At 39.4% G+C, this 19,767-nt stretch overlaps 1 protein-coding gene and 1 long non-coding RNA gene across 6 annotated transcripts in view; both read right to left on the bottom strand.

The window, feature by feature from the left end:
- Positions 1-19,767, bottom strand: part of LOC124255278 — a 99,185-nt gene that overhangs the window by 1,836 nt on the left and 77,582 nt on the right. The window lies entirely within an intron of this gene.
- LOC124255273 (ribonuclease Oy-like) overlaps positions 1-19,767 on the bottom strand; it is a 52,543-nt gene that overhangs the window by 1,836 nt on the left and 30,940 nt on the right. For 3 of the 5 annotated variants that reach the window (XM_046689142.1, XM_046689134.1, XM_046689139.1), the window contains 6 exons: positions 5,660-5,747; positions 4,635-4,690; positions 3,488-3,560; positions 3,082-3,149; positions 1,031-1,150; positions 230-278 (listed from right to left, as the gene is read on the bottom strand). In XM_046689142.1, coding sequence (XP_046545098.1) covers positions 230-278; positions 1,031-1,150; positions 3,082-3,149; positions 3,488-3,560; positions 4,635-4,690; positions 5,660-5,747 — 454 coding nt within the window. The remainder of the gene's footprint in view (positions 1-229; positions 279-1,030; positions 1,151-3,081; positions 3,150-3,487; positions 3,561-4,634; positions 4,691-5,659; positions 5,748-19,767) is intronic. The other 2 variants (XM_046689136.1, XM_046689135.1) reach the window with 2 other exon arrangements.

Genomic DNA, 19,767 nt, shown 5'->3' with positions numbered 1-19,767 from the left:
ATTAATCTGCGATGCAATATTTTGATCTGAATAAGCGTAACTCCCAAAGGAGAGTGAGGGTCATGGTAAAGCACATGGTCGATAATGAACCACCCGCTCATGCTGAAGCACAGGGACGATATTGGTACACGTGCATGTCTATGTGAAGCAGACCACAGTTGCGAGATTGACTTAAAAACCTGCTTTGATTCAGTGGGAATGCGTTTATAAGCAGAAGCAATTTACTCACGGAGTATGCCTTTGTACATGATGGAGTGATTCCAAAATTCTCAAGCGCCCTGTAAAAATACAAATCATGCGTGAGATGAGGTGAAGTGTGAATTCCACACAGGCGTCTGTTTGTCTGTATGTCTGTGTGCTTTGGGTGTCTGTGTGCTTAAATCTGTACGCACTATCTGAGATACCATGTCGCACTTTACCATTGATTATCCGATATCCAAGTCACACACGCACGCACGCACGCGCACACACACACACACGCACACACACTACCACAGTATACAGAGTCAATCAGTTCGTGTGTTTTTCATCATTTTGTCGACCGCCAGGCTGAGAAACAACATCACCTCCCTTCCGGTAATATCGGCTAAGGCTGAAACTACCCGACCGGGGATTGCACTTAACCTTTCGTAAAACGCTCAACGAGGACACATACCAATCCATAAGTCATTCGTTAGTCACTTCCTTTACTGTTGTGTGAAGCCCATTTCTGGTGTCCCCCGCCGTGCTATTGCTGGAATATTGCTAAAAGCGGCGTAAAAACATACTCACCCACTCACTCTTTCACTATTACTTCTTATTTTCTGTTGTCAGTGAGTTAAAGTTAATCGTTGGAAATATGCCAACCGTATACTTATTGGCAAATGCCTAGTGAGCAGGTTTCAGACGCCAAGATCAAATATATGACTACTCACATCACAATACCAGAGGTCGGTGTAGTGAAAGTAAGCGATTACAAAGTCACATTTTACACTAAGTGTATCGGCGAGACAAGGCAATTAGGAATAGTGTTTAATGCAAAACAACTCACTTTTCGGGATTAAATGCAGTTACACTGTTGAGACTCAGAACCTTTTGAAAGTACCGAAACTCGTTGTTCGTGGCTTCCAGGCTTGCTGCGCATGTACCGTGGGCTGTCCATTCATGTTTCCTGAAACGTAGTGAATACATACGGTGCATGTACATTGTATGGGTGTACCGGAGTACAGATGGTGGGTCAGTACATGGAGTTAAGATGTGTCACAGCACCATAGGTCGGTCACTGTGGTAACTGAATAAATACTGCGTTTTATCATTGCATTGTATCTGTACAATTGATCGATGTGCAATGCTCTCGCAAATTATACAACCTATGAGAGCGGCATCAGAAACACACTAATGGTGACCCTATAACAAGCATGTCCAGGCGTACATAGTACAATATTAAACGTACCACCAATGGTCTATAACAAGCAGGTGTAGACGTACAGAGTACAATGTTAGACGTACCACCAATGGTCTATAACAAGCAGGTGTAGACGTACAGAGTACAATGTTAGACGTACCACCAATGGTCTATAACAAGCATGTGTTGACATACAGAGTACAATGTTAGAGGTACCACCAATGGTCTATAACAAGCAGGTGTAGACGTACAGAGTACAATGTTAGAGGTACCACCAATGGTCTATAACAAGCATGTGTTGACGTACAGAGTACAATGTTAGACGTACCACCAATGGTCTATAACAAGCATGTGTTGACATACAGAGTACAATGTTAGACGTACCACCAATGGTCTATAACAAGCAGGTGTAGACGTACAGAGTACAATGTTAGAGGTACCACCAATGGTCTATAACAAGCATGTGTTGACATACAGAGTACAATGTTAGACGTACCACCAATGGTCTATAACAAGCAGGTGTAGACGTACAGAGTACAATGTTAGAGGTACCACCAATGGTCTATAACAAGCATGTGTTGACATACAGAGTACAATGTTAGACGTACCACCAATGGTCTATAACAAGCATGTGTAGACGTACAGAGTACAATGTTAGACGTACCACCAATGGTCTATAACAAGCGCGTGTAGACGTACAGAGTACAATGTTAGACGTACCACCAATGGTCTATAACAAGCAAGCATACAGAGTACAATGTTAGACGTACAGAGGTCTATAACAAGTTAGACGTACCACGTACCACCATGGTCTATAACAAGCATGTGTTGACATACAGAGTACAATGTTAGACGTACCACCAATGGTCTATAACAAGCAGGTGTAGACGTACAGAGTACAATGTTAGACGTACCACCAATGGTCTATAACAAGCATGTGTTGACATACAGAGTACAATGTTAGACGTACCACCAATGGTCTATAACAAGCATGTGTAGACGTACAGAGTACAATGTTAGAGGTACCACCAATGGTCTATAACAAGCATGTGCTGACGTACAGAGTACAATGTTAGACGTACCACCAATGGACTACAACAAGCGCGTGTAGACGTACAGAGTACAACGTTAGACGTACCACCAATGGTCTATAACAAGCATGTGTAGACGTACAGAGTACAATGTTAGAGGTACCACCAATAATCTACAACAAGCATGTGTAGACGTACAGAGTACAATGTTAAACGTACCACCAATGGACTGTAACAAGCATGTGTAGACGTACAGAGTACAATGTTAGAGGTACCACCAATAATCTACAACAAGCATGTGTAGACGTACAGAGTACAATGTTAGAGGTACCAGCAATGGACTATAACAAGCATGTGTTGACGCACAGAGTACAATGTTAGACGTACCACCTATGGTCTATAACAAACATTATGTATGTACAATGTTCAACGTCAAACCAGCTCCCTTTATCCGGATATTAATCCCGAGAAAACACATTTCCAGATTAACGCATGACTTGCGTATTACAGGAGTAAGTGTTAGTTGTATTGTACACTGAAAGGCCACAGGAGCATAGTAAGATCCTGTTTTCTTTAGTTGTTGCATATATGTAAAACGCTTCACGTTGTAATTAACATAGCATTGTCCTTTTTAACGCAAAATGTGTAAAAACAAGTATCACCAACCAGAGCCAGGTGAAGTTCGTGTCCACAAACAGGTTGGGCCAGCCTGTCTCTAGTTGTTTTTGGAGAGGCTGAAATATTGAAGACGCAAAGTGTAAAGCACATAGAAGTAATTATTTTATTCACTTTGAAACATGTCACATTAGCTGGTATATCTATAGACTCCCAGAAGGTACATATATATATATATATATTGTCGCGTTGTCGCCCTCTCAAAAACAAGCAAAAAGAGGCAAAATTAACCAAAACGCGACATTGTCGCATTGTCGCCCTTTGGATGAATAGAAAAATATTATTCAAAACGCGACAATGCGACAACGCGACAACGTCCCTTCTAGGATTCCATATATATCTGATCAGGGAGCAGTTCAACAATAGCACACTGGGAAAATATATTATCACACCCTACCTTGATTTTGGTCCAATTAAAATGCCAACTGCCGTTGCAGTTTTCGACTCTTGGTTCACCTATGTTTGTTGGCCTAAAACAGGATAAGAAAGAAGGCTGTTAATATTTTTAATTTATGTACATCTACTTCATAACTATCGTTAAATTAGTGACCCCTGAAACTCCGGGTTAGAATGTGTCTTCAGTAACCCATGCTTGTCGTAAGAGGCGACTAACCGGATCGGGAGGTCAGGCTCGCTGGCTTGGTTGACACATGGCATCGGTTCCCAATTGCGCAGATCGATGATCATGCTGTTGATCACTGGATTGTCTGGTCCAGATTCGATTATTTACAGACCAACGCCATATAGCTGGAATATTGCTGAGTGCGGCGTAAAACTAAACATACTCACTCACTCACACTAAATTAGTAGTAAACATTTGTATTTCAAACTTTCAAACTGCGTCATATGATCATCACAGGTTTATTGAAGTCTGTCTGGGCTGTGTTAACGAATACCCTCCCTAAGGAGGAATGGACTATTCCCGTTTTCTTTAGTTGTATTCCAATACCTGCATGTATAAATATGTGTTTCCTTAATAAATATATTATTATAAATCATACCGAGTACGTGAAATGAGTTTGAAACCGCTTCTAGCAATATCCCAGGAACACGGCTGAAGGACTTCACATTTGTACCCGTGTTGGGAATCAACCCTAAGCTAGTGCTACATCGTAGTCCAAAACCATAACGAGCGAGAAAACTTACGCTGTGAGAGAATGTGTGAGATGGATTTTACGCGTGTTGGACGTATTCAAGCTACATGACGGTGGGAGACACCACACATGGACCTCAAAAATTGTACCCAAGACAGGTACGAACCTTCGGCGTGACGAGAGAATGCCTTAACCTCTAGACTAACCACCAAGACTTCTATACCCCGATGTTATTATATAGAGAAACGAACTCGGGTCTTCAACATGACGCTTAAACCACCAGGCCACCTCACCTCCCTTTAGTCAACATGAACATGTTGTGCGTTTTAGTGCACTTGTAATCAGTTTAAACACAAATTGTGTTGGTTGGACTATTATTCAGCAATAAGTATTGGTTAACAAATAATTATGTGATGTGACAGTGTTTGGTGGGGATGTTCAAGGACTTACCACAGGCCGTGCACCGTCCATGTTTTCACTGGTTTGGGAAGGCCTTTACACGTGTGCTGAAAAAATACATTGTGACACTTGAGGAGAGGTAGATCATGTCCCAACTCGATACAAATACGCAGAGCACGTGCACCGTATTTCGGAGAAACCCCTAATAAACCTCGACCAATTATTCATGAACTCTACCTCTTGTCTGGAAGTGCAACCAGCTGGTTCAGCTATCAATTGGAGGTAATTGTTACTGATCCACCGTCAAGATATCACTTCACAATATGCGGTACATTGTACGATAAGATTGTAATTAAAGTTAACACAGCAATTCCCCCTGTTTGCTTCGATAGTACGCTAAACTAAGGACTTTCTCTAAAGTCACACTTACAAGTAACGCACCTGTCCCGACAATAGTGAGTGAGTGGGTTTAGTTTTACGCCGCATTCAACAATATTCCAGCTACATGGCAGTGGTCTGTAAATAATTATGCTAACATTTGTATATTGCCGATATCCAGCTCAGCTGAGCTGCTCAAAGACGCTTTGTTTTTAATCGAGTCTGGATCAGACCATCCAGTGATCAACAGCATCAACATCAATCTGCGCAATTGGGATACCATGACATGTGCCAACCAATCCAGGGAGCCTGACCACCAGATCCCGTTAGGCGCTTCTTACTACAAGCATGGGTTACTGAAGATAAAGTCTAACTCGGACCTTCACGGGTCCCGACAATAGAGAATTGTACCATAAAGCTGTATTCAGAATTAACTCATCAACTTCCCCTTGAGACTACTGATCACAAGTGATGATAGCGGGCCTGCCATAATGTCAGCAACCCAAAGCGATAGTTTTGTATTTGGCTACGGGAGTAATTCTGTGCAGGTGTATCAATGAATGACAGCACAACCTAAATTCAATGTCTCACCAGTACTACCTACCATATATCACACATGTAAAAAAAGCTGTTACTCTTGGGACCATATACACTCACATATCAATTTACAAAAAAATAAACAATTACAGCAAACGTACGTTCATTTGTGATGCATCATTGCAAAGAGATGGTGGCCAATGTTGCGCAAAGACCAAAAACGTCCAATTCTTGTCCCCAGTGATGGCCCTGTAATGATACAAGCACGTACCTTATATACAGATACCTCTGGGTCACATTGACCTGGTAATTTACTAATGATATGTAAGCATGTACCTTGTATACATATACCATTGGGTCACTTTGACCTAGTAGTCTAGTAATGATATGGAAACATGTACCTTGTATACAGATACCACTGGGTCACACTGACCTAGTAGTCTAGTAATGATATGTAAGCATGTACCTTGTATACAGATACAACAAGGTCGTTTTGACCTAGTAGTCAAGCAATGATAGATAAGCATATACCTTGTATACAGATACCATTAGGTCACATTGACCTAGTCTTCTAGTACTGATATGTCAACATGTACCTTGTATACAGAAACCACTGGATCACGTTGGCCCAGTAGTCAAGTAGTGATATGTAAACATGTACCTTCTATACTTATACCTCTGGGTCACTTTGACGTGATAGTGTAGTAATTATACAAGTACGTACCTTGTATACAGATACCATTTGGTCACTTTGACCTAGTAGTCTAGTAATGATATGTAAACATGTACCTTCTATACAGATACCACTGGGTCATTTTGACCTGATAGTGTAGTAATGATACAGGCACGTACCTTGTATACAGATACCGTTGGGTCACTTTGACCTAGTAGTCTAGTAATGATATGTAAACATGTACCTTCTATACAGATACCATTGGGTCACACTGACCTGGTAGTCTAGTAATGATATGTAAACATGTACCTTGTATACAGAATCCACTGGGTCACATTGACCTGGTAGTCTAGATGTGATATGTAAACATGTACCTTGTATACAGACACCACTGGGTCACTTTGACCTAGTAGTCTAATAATGATATGTAAACATGTACCTTGTATACAGATACAATTGGGTCACACTGACCTGGTAGTCTAGTAAAGATATGTAGACATGTACCTTGTATACAGAATCCACTGGGTCAAATTGACCTGGTAGTCTAGTAATGATATGTAAACATGTACCTTGTATACAGATACAATTGGGTCACACTGACCTGGTAGTCTAGTAATGATATGTAAACATGTACCTTGTATACAGATACCACTGGGTCACATTGACCTGGTAGTCTAGTAATGATATGTAAACATGTACCTTGTATACAGATACCACTGGGTCACATTGACCTGGTAGTCTAATAATGATATGTAAACATGTACCTTGTATACAGATACAATTGGGTCACACTGACCTGGTAGTCTAGTAATGATATGTAAACATGTACCTTGTATACAGAATCCACTGGGTCACTTTGACCTGGTAGTCTAGTAATGATATGTAAACATGTACCTTGTATACAGATACAATTGAGTCACACTGACCTAGTAGTCTAGTAATGATATGTAAACATGTACCTTGTATACAGATACCACTGGGTCACATTGACCTGGTAGTCTAGTAATGATATGTAAACATGTACCTTGTATACAGATACCAGTGATCACATTGACCTGGTAGTCTAATAATGATATGTAAACATGTACCTTGTATACAGATACAATTGGGTCACACTGACCTGGTAGTCTAGTAATGATATGTAAACATGTACCTTGTATACAGATACCACTGGGTCACATAGACCTGGTAGTCTAGTAATGATATGTAAATATGTACCTTGTATACAGAATCCACTGGGTCACATTGACCTGGTAGTCTAGTAATGATATGTAAACATGTACCTTGTATACAGATACCACTGGGTCATATTTACCTAGTAGTCTAGTAATGATATGTAAACATGTACCTTGTATACAGAATCCACTGGGTCACATTGACCTGGTAGTCTAGTAATGATATGTAAACATGTACCTTGTATACAGATACCACTGGGTCATATTGACCTGGTAGTCTAGTAATGATATGTAAACATGTACCTTGTATACAGAAACCACTGGGTCACATTGACCTGGTAGTCTAGTTGTGATATGTAAACATGTACCTTGTATACAGACACCACTGGGTCACTTTGACCTAGTAGTCTAATAATGATATGTAAACATGTACCTTGTATACAGATACAATTGGGTCACACTGACCTGCTAGTCTAGTAATGATATGTAAACATGTACCTTGTATACAGAATCCACTGGGTCACATTGCCCTAGTAGTCTAGTAATGATATGTAAACATGTACCTTGTATACAGATACTTGGGTACACTGACCTGGTAGTCTAGTAATGATATGTAAACATGTACCTTGTATACAGATACCACTGACATTGACCTGGTAGTCTAGTAATGATATGTAAACATGTACCTTGTATACAGATAACACACTGACCTGGTAGTCTAGTAATGATATGTAAACATGTACCTTGTATACAGATACCACTGGGTCACAGACCTAGTAGATATGATATGTAAACATGTACCTTCTATACTTATACCTCTGGGTCACTTTGACGTAGATAGTGTAGTACCTTGTATACAGATACATACCTGGTAAGTAATGATATGTAAACATGTACCTTGTATACAGATACCACTGGGTCACTTTGACCTAGTAGTCTAGTAATGATATGTAAACATGTACCTTCTATACAGATACCACTGGGTCATTTTGACCTGATAATGTAGTAATGATACAGGCACGTACCTTGTATACAGATACCGTTGGGTCACTTTGACCTAGTAGTCTAGTAATGATATGTAAACATGTACCTTCTATACAGATACCATTGGGTCACACTGACCTGGTAGTCTAGTAATGATATGTAAACATGTACCTTGTATACAGAATCCACTGGGTCACATTGACCTGGTAGTCTAGATGTGATATGTAAACATGTACCTTGTATACAGACACCACTGGGTCACTTTGACCTAGTAGTCTAATAATGATATGTAAACATGTACCTTGTATACAGATACAATTGGGTCACACTGACCTGGTAGTCTAGTAATGATATGTAGACATGTACCTTGTATACAGAATCCACTGGGTCAAATTGTCCTGGTAGTCTAGTAATGATATGTAAACATGTACCTTGTATACAGATACAATTGGGTCACACTGACCTGGTAGTCTAGTAATGATATGTAAACATGTACCTTGTATACAGATACCACTGGGTCACATTGACCTGGTAGTCTAGTAACGATATGTAAACATGTACCTTGTATACAGATACCACTGGGTCACATTGACCTGGTAGTCTAATAATGATATGTAAACATGTACCTTGTATACAGATACAATTGGGTCACACTGACCTAGTAGTCTAGTAATGATATGTAAACATGTACCTTGTATACAGAATCCACTGGGTCACTTTGACCTGGTAGTCTAGTAATGATATGTAAACATGTACCTTGTATACAGATACAATTGAGTGACACTGACCTAGTAGTCTAATAATGATATGTAAACATGTACCTTGTATACAGATACCACTGGGTCACATTGACCTGGTAGTCTAGTAATGATATGTAAACATGTACCTTGAATACAGATACCAGTGGGTCACATTGACCTGGTAGTCTAATAATGATATGTAAACATGTACCTTGTATACAGATACAATTGGGTCACACTGACCTGGTAGTCTAGTAATGATATGTAAACATGTACCTTGTATACAGATACCACTGGGTCACATAGACCTGGTAGTCTAGTAATGATATGTAAATATGTACCTTGTATACAGAATCCACTGGGTCACATTGACCTGGTAGTCTAGTAATGATATGTAAACATGTACCTTGTATACAGATACCACTGGGTCATATTTACCTAGTAGTCTAGTAATGATATGTAAATATGTACCTTGTATACAAAATCCACTGGGTCACATTGACCTGGTAGTCTTGTAATGATATGTAAACATGTACCTTGTATACAGATACCACTGGGTCATATTTACCTAGTAGTCTCGTAATGATATGTAAACATGTACCTTGTATACAGAATCCACTGGGTCACAGTGACCTGGTAGTCTAGTAATGATATGTAAACATGTACCTTGTATACAGAAACCACTGGGTCACATTGACCTGGTAGTCTAGTTGTGATATGTAAACATGTACCTTGTATACAGACACCACTGGGTCACTTTGACCTAGTAGTGTAATAATGATATGTAAACAGGTACCTTGTATACAGATACAATTGGGTCACACTGACAGGCTAGTCTAGTAATGATATGTAAACATGTACCTTGTATACAGAATCCACTGGGTCACATTGACCTAGTAGTCTAGTAATGATATGTAAACATGTACCTTGTATACAGATACAATTGGGTCACACTGACCTGGTAGTCTAGTAATGATATGTAAACATGTACCTTGTATACAGATACCACTGGGTCACATTGACCTGGTAGTCTTGTAATGATATGTAAACATGTACCTTGTATACAGATACCACTGGGTCATATTGACCAGGTAGTCTAGTAATGATATGTAAACATGTACCTTGTATACAGAAACCACTGGGTCACATTGACCTGGTAGTCTAGTTGTGATATGTAAACATGTACCTTGTATACAGACACCACTGGGTCACTTTGACCTAGTAGTCTAATAATGATATGTAAACATGTACCTTGTATACAGATACAATTGGGTCACACTGACCTGCTAGTCTAGTAATGATATGTAAACATGTACCTTGTATACAGAATCCACTGGGTCACATTGCCCTAGTAGTCTAGTAATGATATGTAAACATGTACCTTGTATACAGATACAATTGTGTCACACTGACCTGGTAGTCTAGTAATGGTATGTAAACATGTACCTTGTATACAGAAACCACTGGATCACGTTGGCCTAGTAGTCAAGTAGTGATATGTAAACATGTACCTTCTATACTTATACCTCTGGGTCACTTTGACGTGATAGTGTAGTAATTATACAAGTACGTACCTTGTATACAGATACCATTGGGTCACTTTGACCTAGTAGTCTAGTAATGATATGTAAACATGTACCTTCTATACAGATACCATTGGGTCACACTGACCTGGTAGTCTAGTAATGATATGTAAACATGTACCTTGTATACAGAATCCACTGGGTCACATTGACCTGGTAGTCTAGTAATGATATGTAAACATGTACCTTGTATACAGACACCACTGGGTCACTTTGACCTAGTAGTCTAATAATGATATGTAAACATGTACCTTGTATACAGATACAATTGGGTCACACTGACCTGGTAGTCTAGTAATGATATGTAGACATGTACCTTGTATACAGAATCCACTGGGTCAAATTGACCTGGTAGTCTAGTAATGATATGTAAACATGTACCTTGTATACAGATACCATTGGGTCACACTGACCTGGTAGTCTAGTAATGATATGTAAACATGTACCTTGTATACAGATACCACTGGGTCACATTGACCTGGTAGTCTAGTAATGATATGTAAACATGTACCTTGTATACAGATACCACTGGGTCACATTGACCTGGTAGTCTAATAATGATATGTAAACATGTACCTTGTATACAGATACAATAGGGTCACACTTTGACCTAGTAGTCTAGTAATGATATGTAAACATGTACCTTGTATACAGAATCCACTGGGTCACATTGACCTGGTAGTCTAGTAATGATATGTAAACATGTACCTTGTATACAGATACCACTGGGTCACACTGACCTAGTAGTCTAGTAATGATATGTAAACATGTACCTTGTATACAGATACCACTGGGTCACATTGACCTGGTAGTCTAGTAATGATATGTAAACATGTACCTTGTATACAGATACCACTGGGTCACATTGACCTGGTAGTCTAGTAATGATATGTAAACATGTACCTTGTATACAGATACCACTGGGTCACATTGACCTGGTAGTCTAGTAATGATATGTAAACATGTACCTTGTATACAGATACCACTGGGTCACATTGACCTGGTAGTCTAGTAATGATATGTAAACATGTACCTTGTATACAGAATCCACTGGGTCACATTGACCTGGTAGTCTAGTAATGATATGTAAACATGTACCTTGTATACAGATACCACTGGGTCATATTTACCTAGTAGTCTAGTAATGATATGTAAATATGTACCTTGTATACAGAATCCACTGGGTCACATTGACCTGGTAGTCTAGTAATGATATGTAAACATGTACCTTGTATACAGATACCACTGGGTCACATTGACCTAGTAGTCTAGTAATGATATGTAAACATGTACCTTGTATACAGATACCACTGGGTCACATTGACCTGGTAGTCTAGTAATGATATGTAAACATGTACCTTGTATACAGATACCACTGGGTCACATTGACCTGGTAGTCTAGTAATGATATGTAAACATGTACCTTGTATACAGATACCACTGGGTCACTTTGACCTAGTAGTCTAGTAATGATATGTAAACATGTACCTTGTATACAGATACCATTGGGTCACACTGACCTGGTAGTCTAGTAATGATATGTAAACATGTACCTTGTATACAGATACCACTGGGTCACATTGACCTGGTAGTCTAGTAATGATATGTAAACATGTACCTTGTATACAGATACCACTGGGTCACATTGACCTGGTAGTCTAGTAATGATATGTAAACATGTACCTTGTATACAGATACCACTGGGTCACATTGACCTGGTAGTCTAGTAATGATATGTAAACATGTACCTTGTATACAGATACCACTGGGTCACATTGACCTGGTAGTCTAGTAATGATATGTAAACATGTACCTTGTATACAGATACCACTGGGTCACATTGACCTGGTAGTCTAGTAATGATATGTAAACATGTACCTTGTATACAGATACCACTGGGTCACTTTGACCTAGTAGTCTAGTAATGATATGTAAACATGTACCTTGTATACAGATACCATTGGGTCACACTGACCTGGTAGTCTAGTAATGATATGTAAACATGTACCTTGTATACAGAATCCACTGGGTCACTTTGACCTGGTAGTCTAGTAATGATATGTAAACATGTACCTTGTATACAGATACCACTGGGTCATATGACCTAGTAGTCTAGTAATGATATGTAAACATGTACCTTGTATACAGATACCACTGGGTCACACTGACCTGGTAGTCTAGTAATGATATGTAAACATGTACCTTGTATACAGATACCACTGGGTCACATTGACCTGGTAGTCTAATAATGATATGTAAACATGTACCTTGTATACAGATACAATTGGGTCACACTGACCTGGTAGTCTAGTAATGATATGTAAACATGTACCTTGTATACAGATACCACTGGGTCACTTTGACCTAGTAGTCTAGTAATGATATGTAAACATGTTCCTTGTATACAGATACCATTGGGTCACACTGACCTGGTAGTCTAGTAATGATATGTAAACATGTACCTTGTATACAGAATCCACTGGTTCACATTGACCTGGTAGTCTTGTAATGATATGTAAACATGTACCTTGTATACAGATACCACTGGGTCATATTTACCTAGTAGTCTAGTAATGAAATGTGAACATGTACCTTGTATACAGATACCACTGGGTCACTTTGACCTGGTAGTCTAGTAATGATATGTAAACATGTACCTTGTATACAGATACCTCTGGGTCACATTGACCTGGTAGTAATGATATACAAGCATTTACCTTGTATACAGATACCACTGGGTCACATTGACCTAGTAGTCTAGTAATGATATACAAGCATGCTACTTGCATACAGATACCACTGGTACACTTTGACCTGGTAGTCTAGTAATGATATGTAAACATGTACCGTGTGTACGGATACCACTGGTACACTTTGACCTGGTAGTCTAGTAATGATATATAAACATGTACCTTGTATACAGATAGCATTGGGTCGTTTTGACCTAGTAGTTCAGTAATGATGTATAAGCATGTATATAGCATATACTCAGAAATCTGCCGTGATCAGTCATTGTGATACGATCCAATACCATGGTGGTTCCATCCCTAATACTACCAGGACTCACTAGGACACAGGGGCTTGTAACGCTAAGAACGGACAGTATATACCTTGACGGCAGTTTTTACAGTGCTAAGACCCCGTTAGTGACAGTATATACCTTGACGGCAGTTTTTACAGTGCTAAGATCCCATTAGTGACAGTATATGCCTTGATGGCAATTTTTGTAGTGCTAAGATCCCATTAGTGACAGTATATACCTTGATGGCAGTTTTTGTAGTGCTAAGACCCCGTTAGTGATAGCACAACAAAAACTGCCATCAAGGTATATACTAAGATCCCGTTAGTGACAGTATATACCTTGATGGCAGTTTTTGTAGTGCTAAGATCCCATTAGTGACAGTATATACCTCGAAGGCAGTTATTGTAGTGCTAAGATCCCATTAGTGACAGTATATACCTCGATGGCAGTTTTTATAGTGCTAAGATCCCATTAGTGACAGTATATACCTTGATGGCACTTTTTGTAGTGATAAGATCCCATTAGTGACAGTATATACCTTGATGGCAATTTTTGCAGTGCTAAGATCCCATTAGTGACAGTATATACCTTGATGGCAGTTTTTACAGTGCTAAGACTCCGTTAGTGACACTATATACCTTGATGGCAGTTTTTGTAGTGCTAAGACCCCGTTAGTGACAGTATATACCTTGATGGCAGTTTTTGTAGTGCTAAGATCCCGTTAGTGACAGTATAAATCTTGATGGCAGTATTTTAGCGCTACAAGCCCCTGTGCACCAGGACGTCTTCAAACTGGAATCCTTCGGTCATGAAGGTCGAGCGTGAACAATTGAAGATGTGACATTATCCCCCTGATGACGTTGCTAACACCACTGAGGCCTTTGATTTATTTTTCGCATGGCTGCTGTAAGTGGTGGAATGACATGTGAACGTTGTGCACACAAATGCCATCTCTGCGGACAATTCACCTCCGTCTGGGCATGTCCTCTTACCCCCAGCTGCCTGTTGCAGCCGGTCCTCTATCTGAGTGGCAGCTTGTACCGAGATCTTAAAGCCATCGTTCTGTCCAATCTGAACTGGGCTAGAAATATCTAGGGAGACGTGCAGTATCATGTGTTAGTTGAGCACCGACCACAATGTGCTGATGACAGACTGTTGCAGAGTTTGGGCAACAGTATTCTTAAGTGCAACCACCTGCAACATGTATATCGAACGTCTACGTCCAGTACGTTGCAAACGTTGATCAATGCTGTTGCTTCATTCAGTATAAGGGGCCGAGTGGTTAAGCGTTCGCCAGCCACCCTGAAGACCAAGGTTCGATTCCCCACGTATGTAAAATGTGTGAAGCCTGTATCTGGTGTCCACGGGGGTAAAATGTGTGAAGCCCATTTCTGGTGTCTCCTGCCGTACTATTGCTGGAATATTGCTAAAAGCGGCGTAAAACATTCTCATTCACCTTCCTGATAAAACGACCTTGAGTGTTTCGTCTGAAGGAAACAAATTGTCAAATTCCAAAATCAATTACTGAGTGAAAGTGATACTGGTGACTGCGGCATTCCGTCAACTGCACGAGCTGTCCCAGGTCACTAGCTGTCAGGATGTTATGTTTGGAAGCTTGTTTTCATTGGAAAAGTTTTGGCCACATAAATTATTTTTCATTACCAGACATTGGTGTATGTTCTGTTAGTCTCACATAAAACAAAATATCCCTACTCTGTTTGCACAGCATATATTTGAAGCCATGCGATAGTTCAAGCGATAGCAATATATCATGTTTAGTTACTATACAATGCACAAGAAATCGCTTTGACCTGAGGAAATGTCAACTTATACATCCGAGTATGAGTAAGTACGTGGACCAGTATAAATATACCACCACATCTTTGCACGGATTTCCTCTATAGACGTAGTCGCATCTGTTCAATTGGTATGAATTTAGTAACACTCACGAAGACATGTTTGGTACTGACACACCTAGAAATCTATACAGACAATTGTTTAATTTGTTTAATTTTCATTAACACACGTGCACAATAATTTGTGCAAAAAACATAATATATTCCTTTGCAACTTTAATAAAACTGCTTTGTCCTTGACTTTGTGGAAGGAAATGCGTTATGAAGGTTGTATGGTTACATATTCAGATGAAAACAGCCAACTACTATACCTATTTTTATTTCATATAACTTCTATGTAACATTTAGACGCCAGCCTCGTTTTGATACAAGTCTCAGACATCCATGAACAGTTAGTGACAGATGTACATGTTCTTGTGGCTGTATACATGGACCGGTTCACATCAAATGCCTTAAAGAAGCAGAGGGGTGAGTTTCCTCCCATAGGCATGTCAGGAAACAATGATCATAGGTTCGAATCCTGTTGTGTCAGGACCATAGCCCTGCTCGTGGGTGTCACCAAAGTCTAAGACCTGCATTTAGTTCAGGAGGAGGCAGCTGAAAATTTCAAATCGTAGCCTCCCCATTACTGGTTTTGTTTGATACTATTTTCAGTTAGTATGATGTCTTGGGCTCAAGGAAAAGGCCTGTAATACTCTCCTAGATTGTGGTATCAGTTTTTTACAGGTCATTATATGTGGTGGGGGTCTGCGACATTTTCGTCATCGTTTGGTTTGCTGCCCGACATCACTCACTCAAAAGTTAATCATTGATAGTTTTACTTACTATCAATCTGATCACTTTCTATTTTGACTTTTTTGTGTACTGCTCAAGGATGTAAGAAATTATTTGACATAATTTTATTTGAAAAATCAAAATGGCGCCATATTGTTTTGTCGTGTTTTGCCTTCTCAGCACTTTTAAATTTACATAAAAATGAACATCGAATGTTTCCATTTACATCCAGCGTTGATACTTTTGATGTTTTTTGACACTAGTTTCTCCTAGAGTGATGGCTTGGGCACACAACAAGTCATTTTACATGGTCATATCGTGGTAATTTAATTTTTACAGCTTATTCTTTTGAGACAGGGTATTTTTAACGATTCGACTTTCATGGAAATGTGTGAGGGTGATTTATATAATGGCAGTTAACATTATTTTAGTTACTAAACCAAGTTGTTTTTGTTTTCTCTGTACTTCTAGAGTGACGGCATGTTATCAGCAATTTTTACATATTACCCAGACTAAATATGTACTGATATGAAATCCAAACAACTTATTTGGTGTCTGATGTTTAATACAGTATAGGAATAGAGCTTAATGTCAATGATATGGTCAATCAAAGCTTCACACTCCTAAAATATTTCATGAAATAACATTATCCAAAAGTGTTTGAAAACTATGCTTCATGGCCGATAACTACGTCTAAGCTTTGGTTGTAGCTATTCTAATTGTTCTATCAGATAACTCTTTAATCACGGCAGATACATCCATAAACTTGTAATTAACCTCCTTTTTCACTTCTTTCATTTCATATTTTACTCATGTCAGAATCGGACCTGTGAAGATCCGGTTAGAATTGATCTTCAATAACCCATGCTTGTCGTAAGAGGCGACTAACTGATCGGGTGGTTCAGGGCTCATTGGACTTGGCTGACACATCTCGTCATCGTATTCTACGGTGGCGTAGATTGATGTGGTCATGCTGTTGATCCCTGGATTTCATCTGGCCCAGACACGATTATTTCTAGATTGCCGTCATATATAGCTGGAATATTGCTGAGTGTGTAAATCTAAACTCACTCACTCACCAATGCCAGGAATCGAGTCATCTACTGGCAACAAGTCAAAGGTGTTCAGGGCAACAATCACCCGCCATACAAAAACATATGCCTATCTGTACACACTATATCATTCTTTCTGCTGGCATGCTGACTTTTTGCATTTACATCGATGTCAGTTCAACCAATCCACGGGAGCAGGGATCTCTCGACATCAGAATAGGGATAAGCTGACCATCACAAATGCTCCAACCATGGTCAATCTGGTGAAGGAATGTTCATGATTGGTTGCAGAGACTGTTTCCAAACATGGACTTGGTAGCTTACTCGCCTCAATGTGATGTTTTAGACTGTTGGATGTTGGTGGGAGGTTTTCATTCAATATCTTGTGTCATCTACAGACATCACTGGATTATTTGGTACATACATAGAACTCACAAATTGGCACAAGATGTAAATGAGTGTTTCTTTGAACATATAGATTGTCACCCAATTGTGCCAATGTTTGTTGGTGATTTTCAGAGGACTTCAGTAAGTCAATTCCCCATGTCGAACGTACTACACACATTCTAAAAATGTAATGGAGTGATAACGTACTTAAAATGAGATTGCCATATACTGAGAACGGAATTGCAGTACTACGAACGGAATCGTGGTGCTTCAATCTTACTGGGTACGTGTGCGGACGTAGCACAGTCCGGCATCAGTTGCAAATAATAGTTTGTACAGTTTCCACCAGGTCCATCCCGTTCGCAGAACCCTACTGAACTCTAGTTAGTCGCTATTCCGTGTAACATGTTCAAAACAAATGAATTGTTCTGAAGAAGCTTGTAGTACACGGTTCTAACAGTTTTGCAATGAGTTCCTCATTACGTTCTACTCGTTGTTAGTATGTTTATGTAGTTCTCACGCAGTTCTTTTGGTACTATGTCAACTCTGTGTGCATTACGATATGACAAGGTAGGGTATATATACATGCGTTTTTAACATGGTCGTCATTAGATAGATTTCTATGAACAAGTTTGCAGCTGTCAACGTATTGAATGCTGGTTTCCGTGCAATTTTATCGGAAGCAGAGCAAGAGTACAATGAAGAGCAAGAAAGAAGGAAAACAAGAACTTGTTGTGAGGAACTGGCTTAAACCTGAGAGGTGAATAGCTGACATTATCATCAACTGATGGAGGAGCCCTGCCTGATGATCAAGTGAGTCCCTACAATTTCTGAGAATCACCCCACCCATGTTTGATGAACTTTGAACGCATTGACCCCTTTATAAATTAGATGTCTTTTGTCCACCCTCTCTTCCTTGAGGTATGGTGATTTCCAATGTTTCACATTGAAACTGAGAACGGAAATAAGAACCAGGACGATTACATTATGATTGCACGCACTAAAAAGGAAGTGAGAAAGTAGTGAGAACGGCCATTTTATGGCTATTTTGAATTCTGGCAATATAGAAAATTCCCAATAACATGCTGCCGTCACCGAAGTACAGAGAAAACAAAAAACAACTCTTGGTTTAGTAACTAAAATAATGTTAACTGCCATTATATAAATCAATTCCTCATTAATATCTACGAAAAGTCGGAGAACTTGTTAAAATACCCCTCAGTCTCAAAGAATAAGCTGTAAAATTAAATTATTACCACATATGACTCATGGAAATGACTTGTTGTGTGTCCAAGCTCATCACTCTAGGAGAAAATTAAGTATCAAAAACATCAAAAGTTCAACTTTTGGATGTAAATGGAAACATTCGATGCTCATTTTATGTAAATTTAAGGCGCTTGGAAGACACAGAAGTCAAAATGAAGTGATCAGATTGATAGTAGTAAACCATCAATGATTAACTTGAAGTGATGTCGTAAGCAAACCAAAATTGATGAAATGCCCGCAGACCTCACATACTATAATGGCCTTCGTATAAAAATAATACCACAATCTGAGAGCATATATGGGCCTTTTCTATGAGCCAAAGACACTCACACTCAACTTTAAAATTAGTGGGTCAAACAAAATCAGTACCTCGGGGAGGCACATGAAATCCTATTTCAAGGCCCCTTTTGAGGATTCCTCCTCCTGGACTAATTGGTTTCTTCTCAACATTAAGCCTTTACATGCCGTGGGATGTAAATGAATTAGTGTTCAAAGTGGCGTTAAACCTCACTCACCACTCACCTCACCACTCACTCACGGGTGACAGTATCCCATCATCCGAAACTACTAAAAAGCACACTCACGGTGTTGATCAAGGCAAGAAATAGACGATGACAACTCCCCGAACAGGCATTTTTCCAGCCTCAACTGAAAATGAGATGCGTTCCATATATAACATTGATCACATAACATTTGTCATTAATATCATTGCTATTCAACGTTTGATAGGGAGCAGCTCTTTGCAGACTGAATGTGA

The sequence above is a fragment of the Haliotis rubra genome, unplaced genomic scaffold (genome assembly GCF_003918875.1).
Source record: "Haliotis rubra isolate DU_JTF1 unplaced genomic scaffold, ASM391887v1 Scf6, whole genome shotgun sequence".
NCBI lineage: Eukaryota > Metazoa > Mollusca > Gastropoda > Lepetellida > Haliotidae > Haliotis > Haliotis rubra.
The sequence above is the reverse complement of the archived record's forward strand: the minus strand, read 5'-3'. Positions and strand labels throughout refer to the sequence as shown.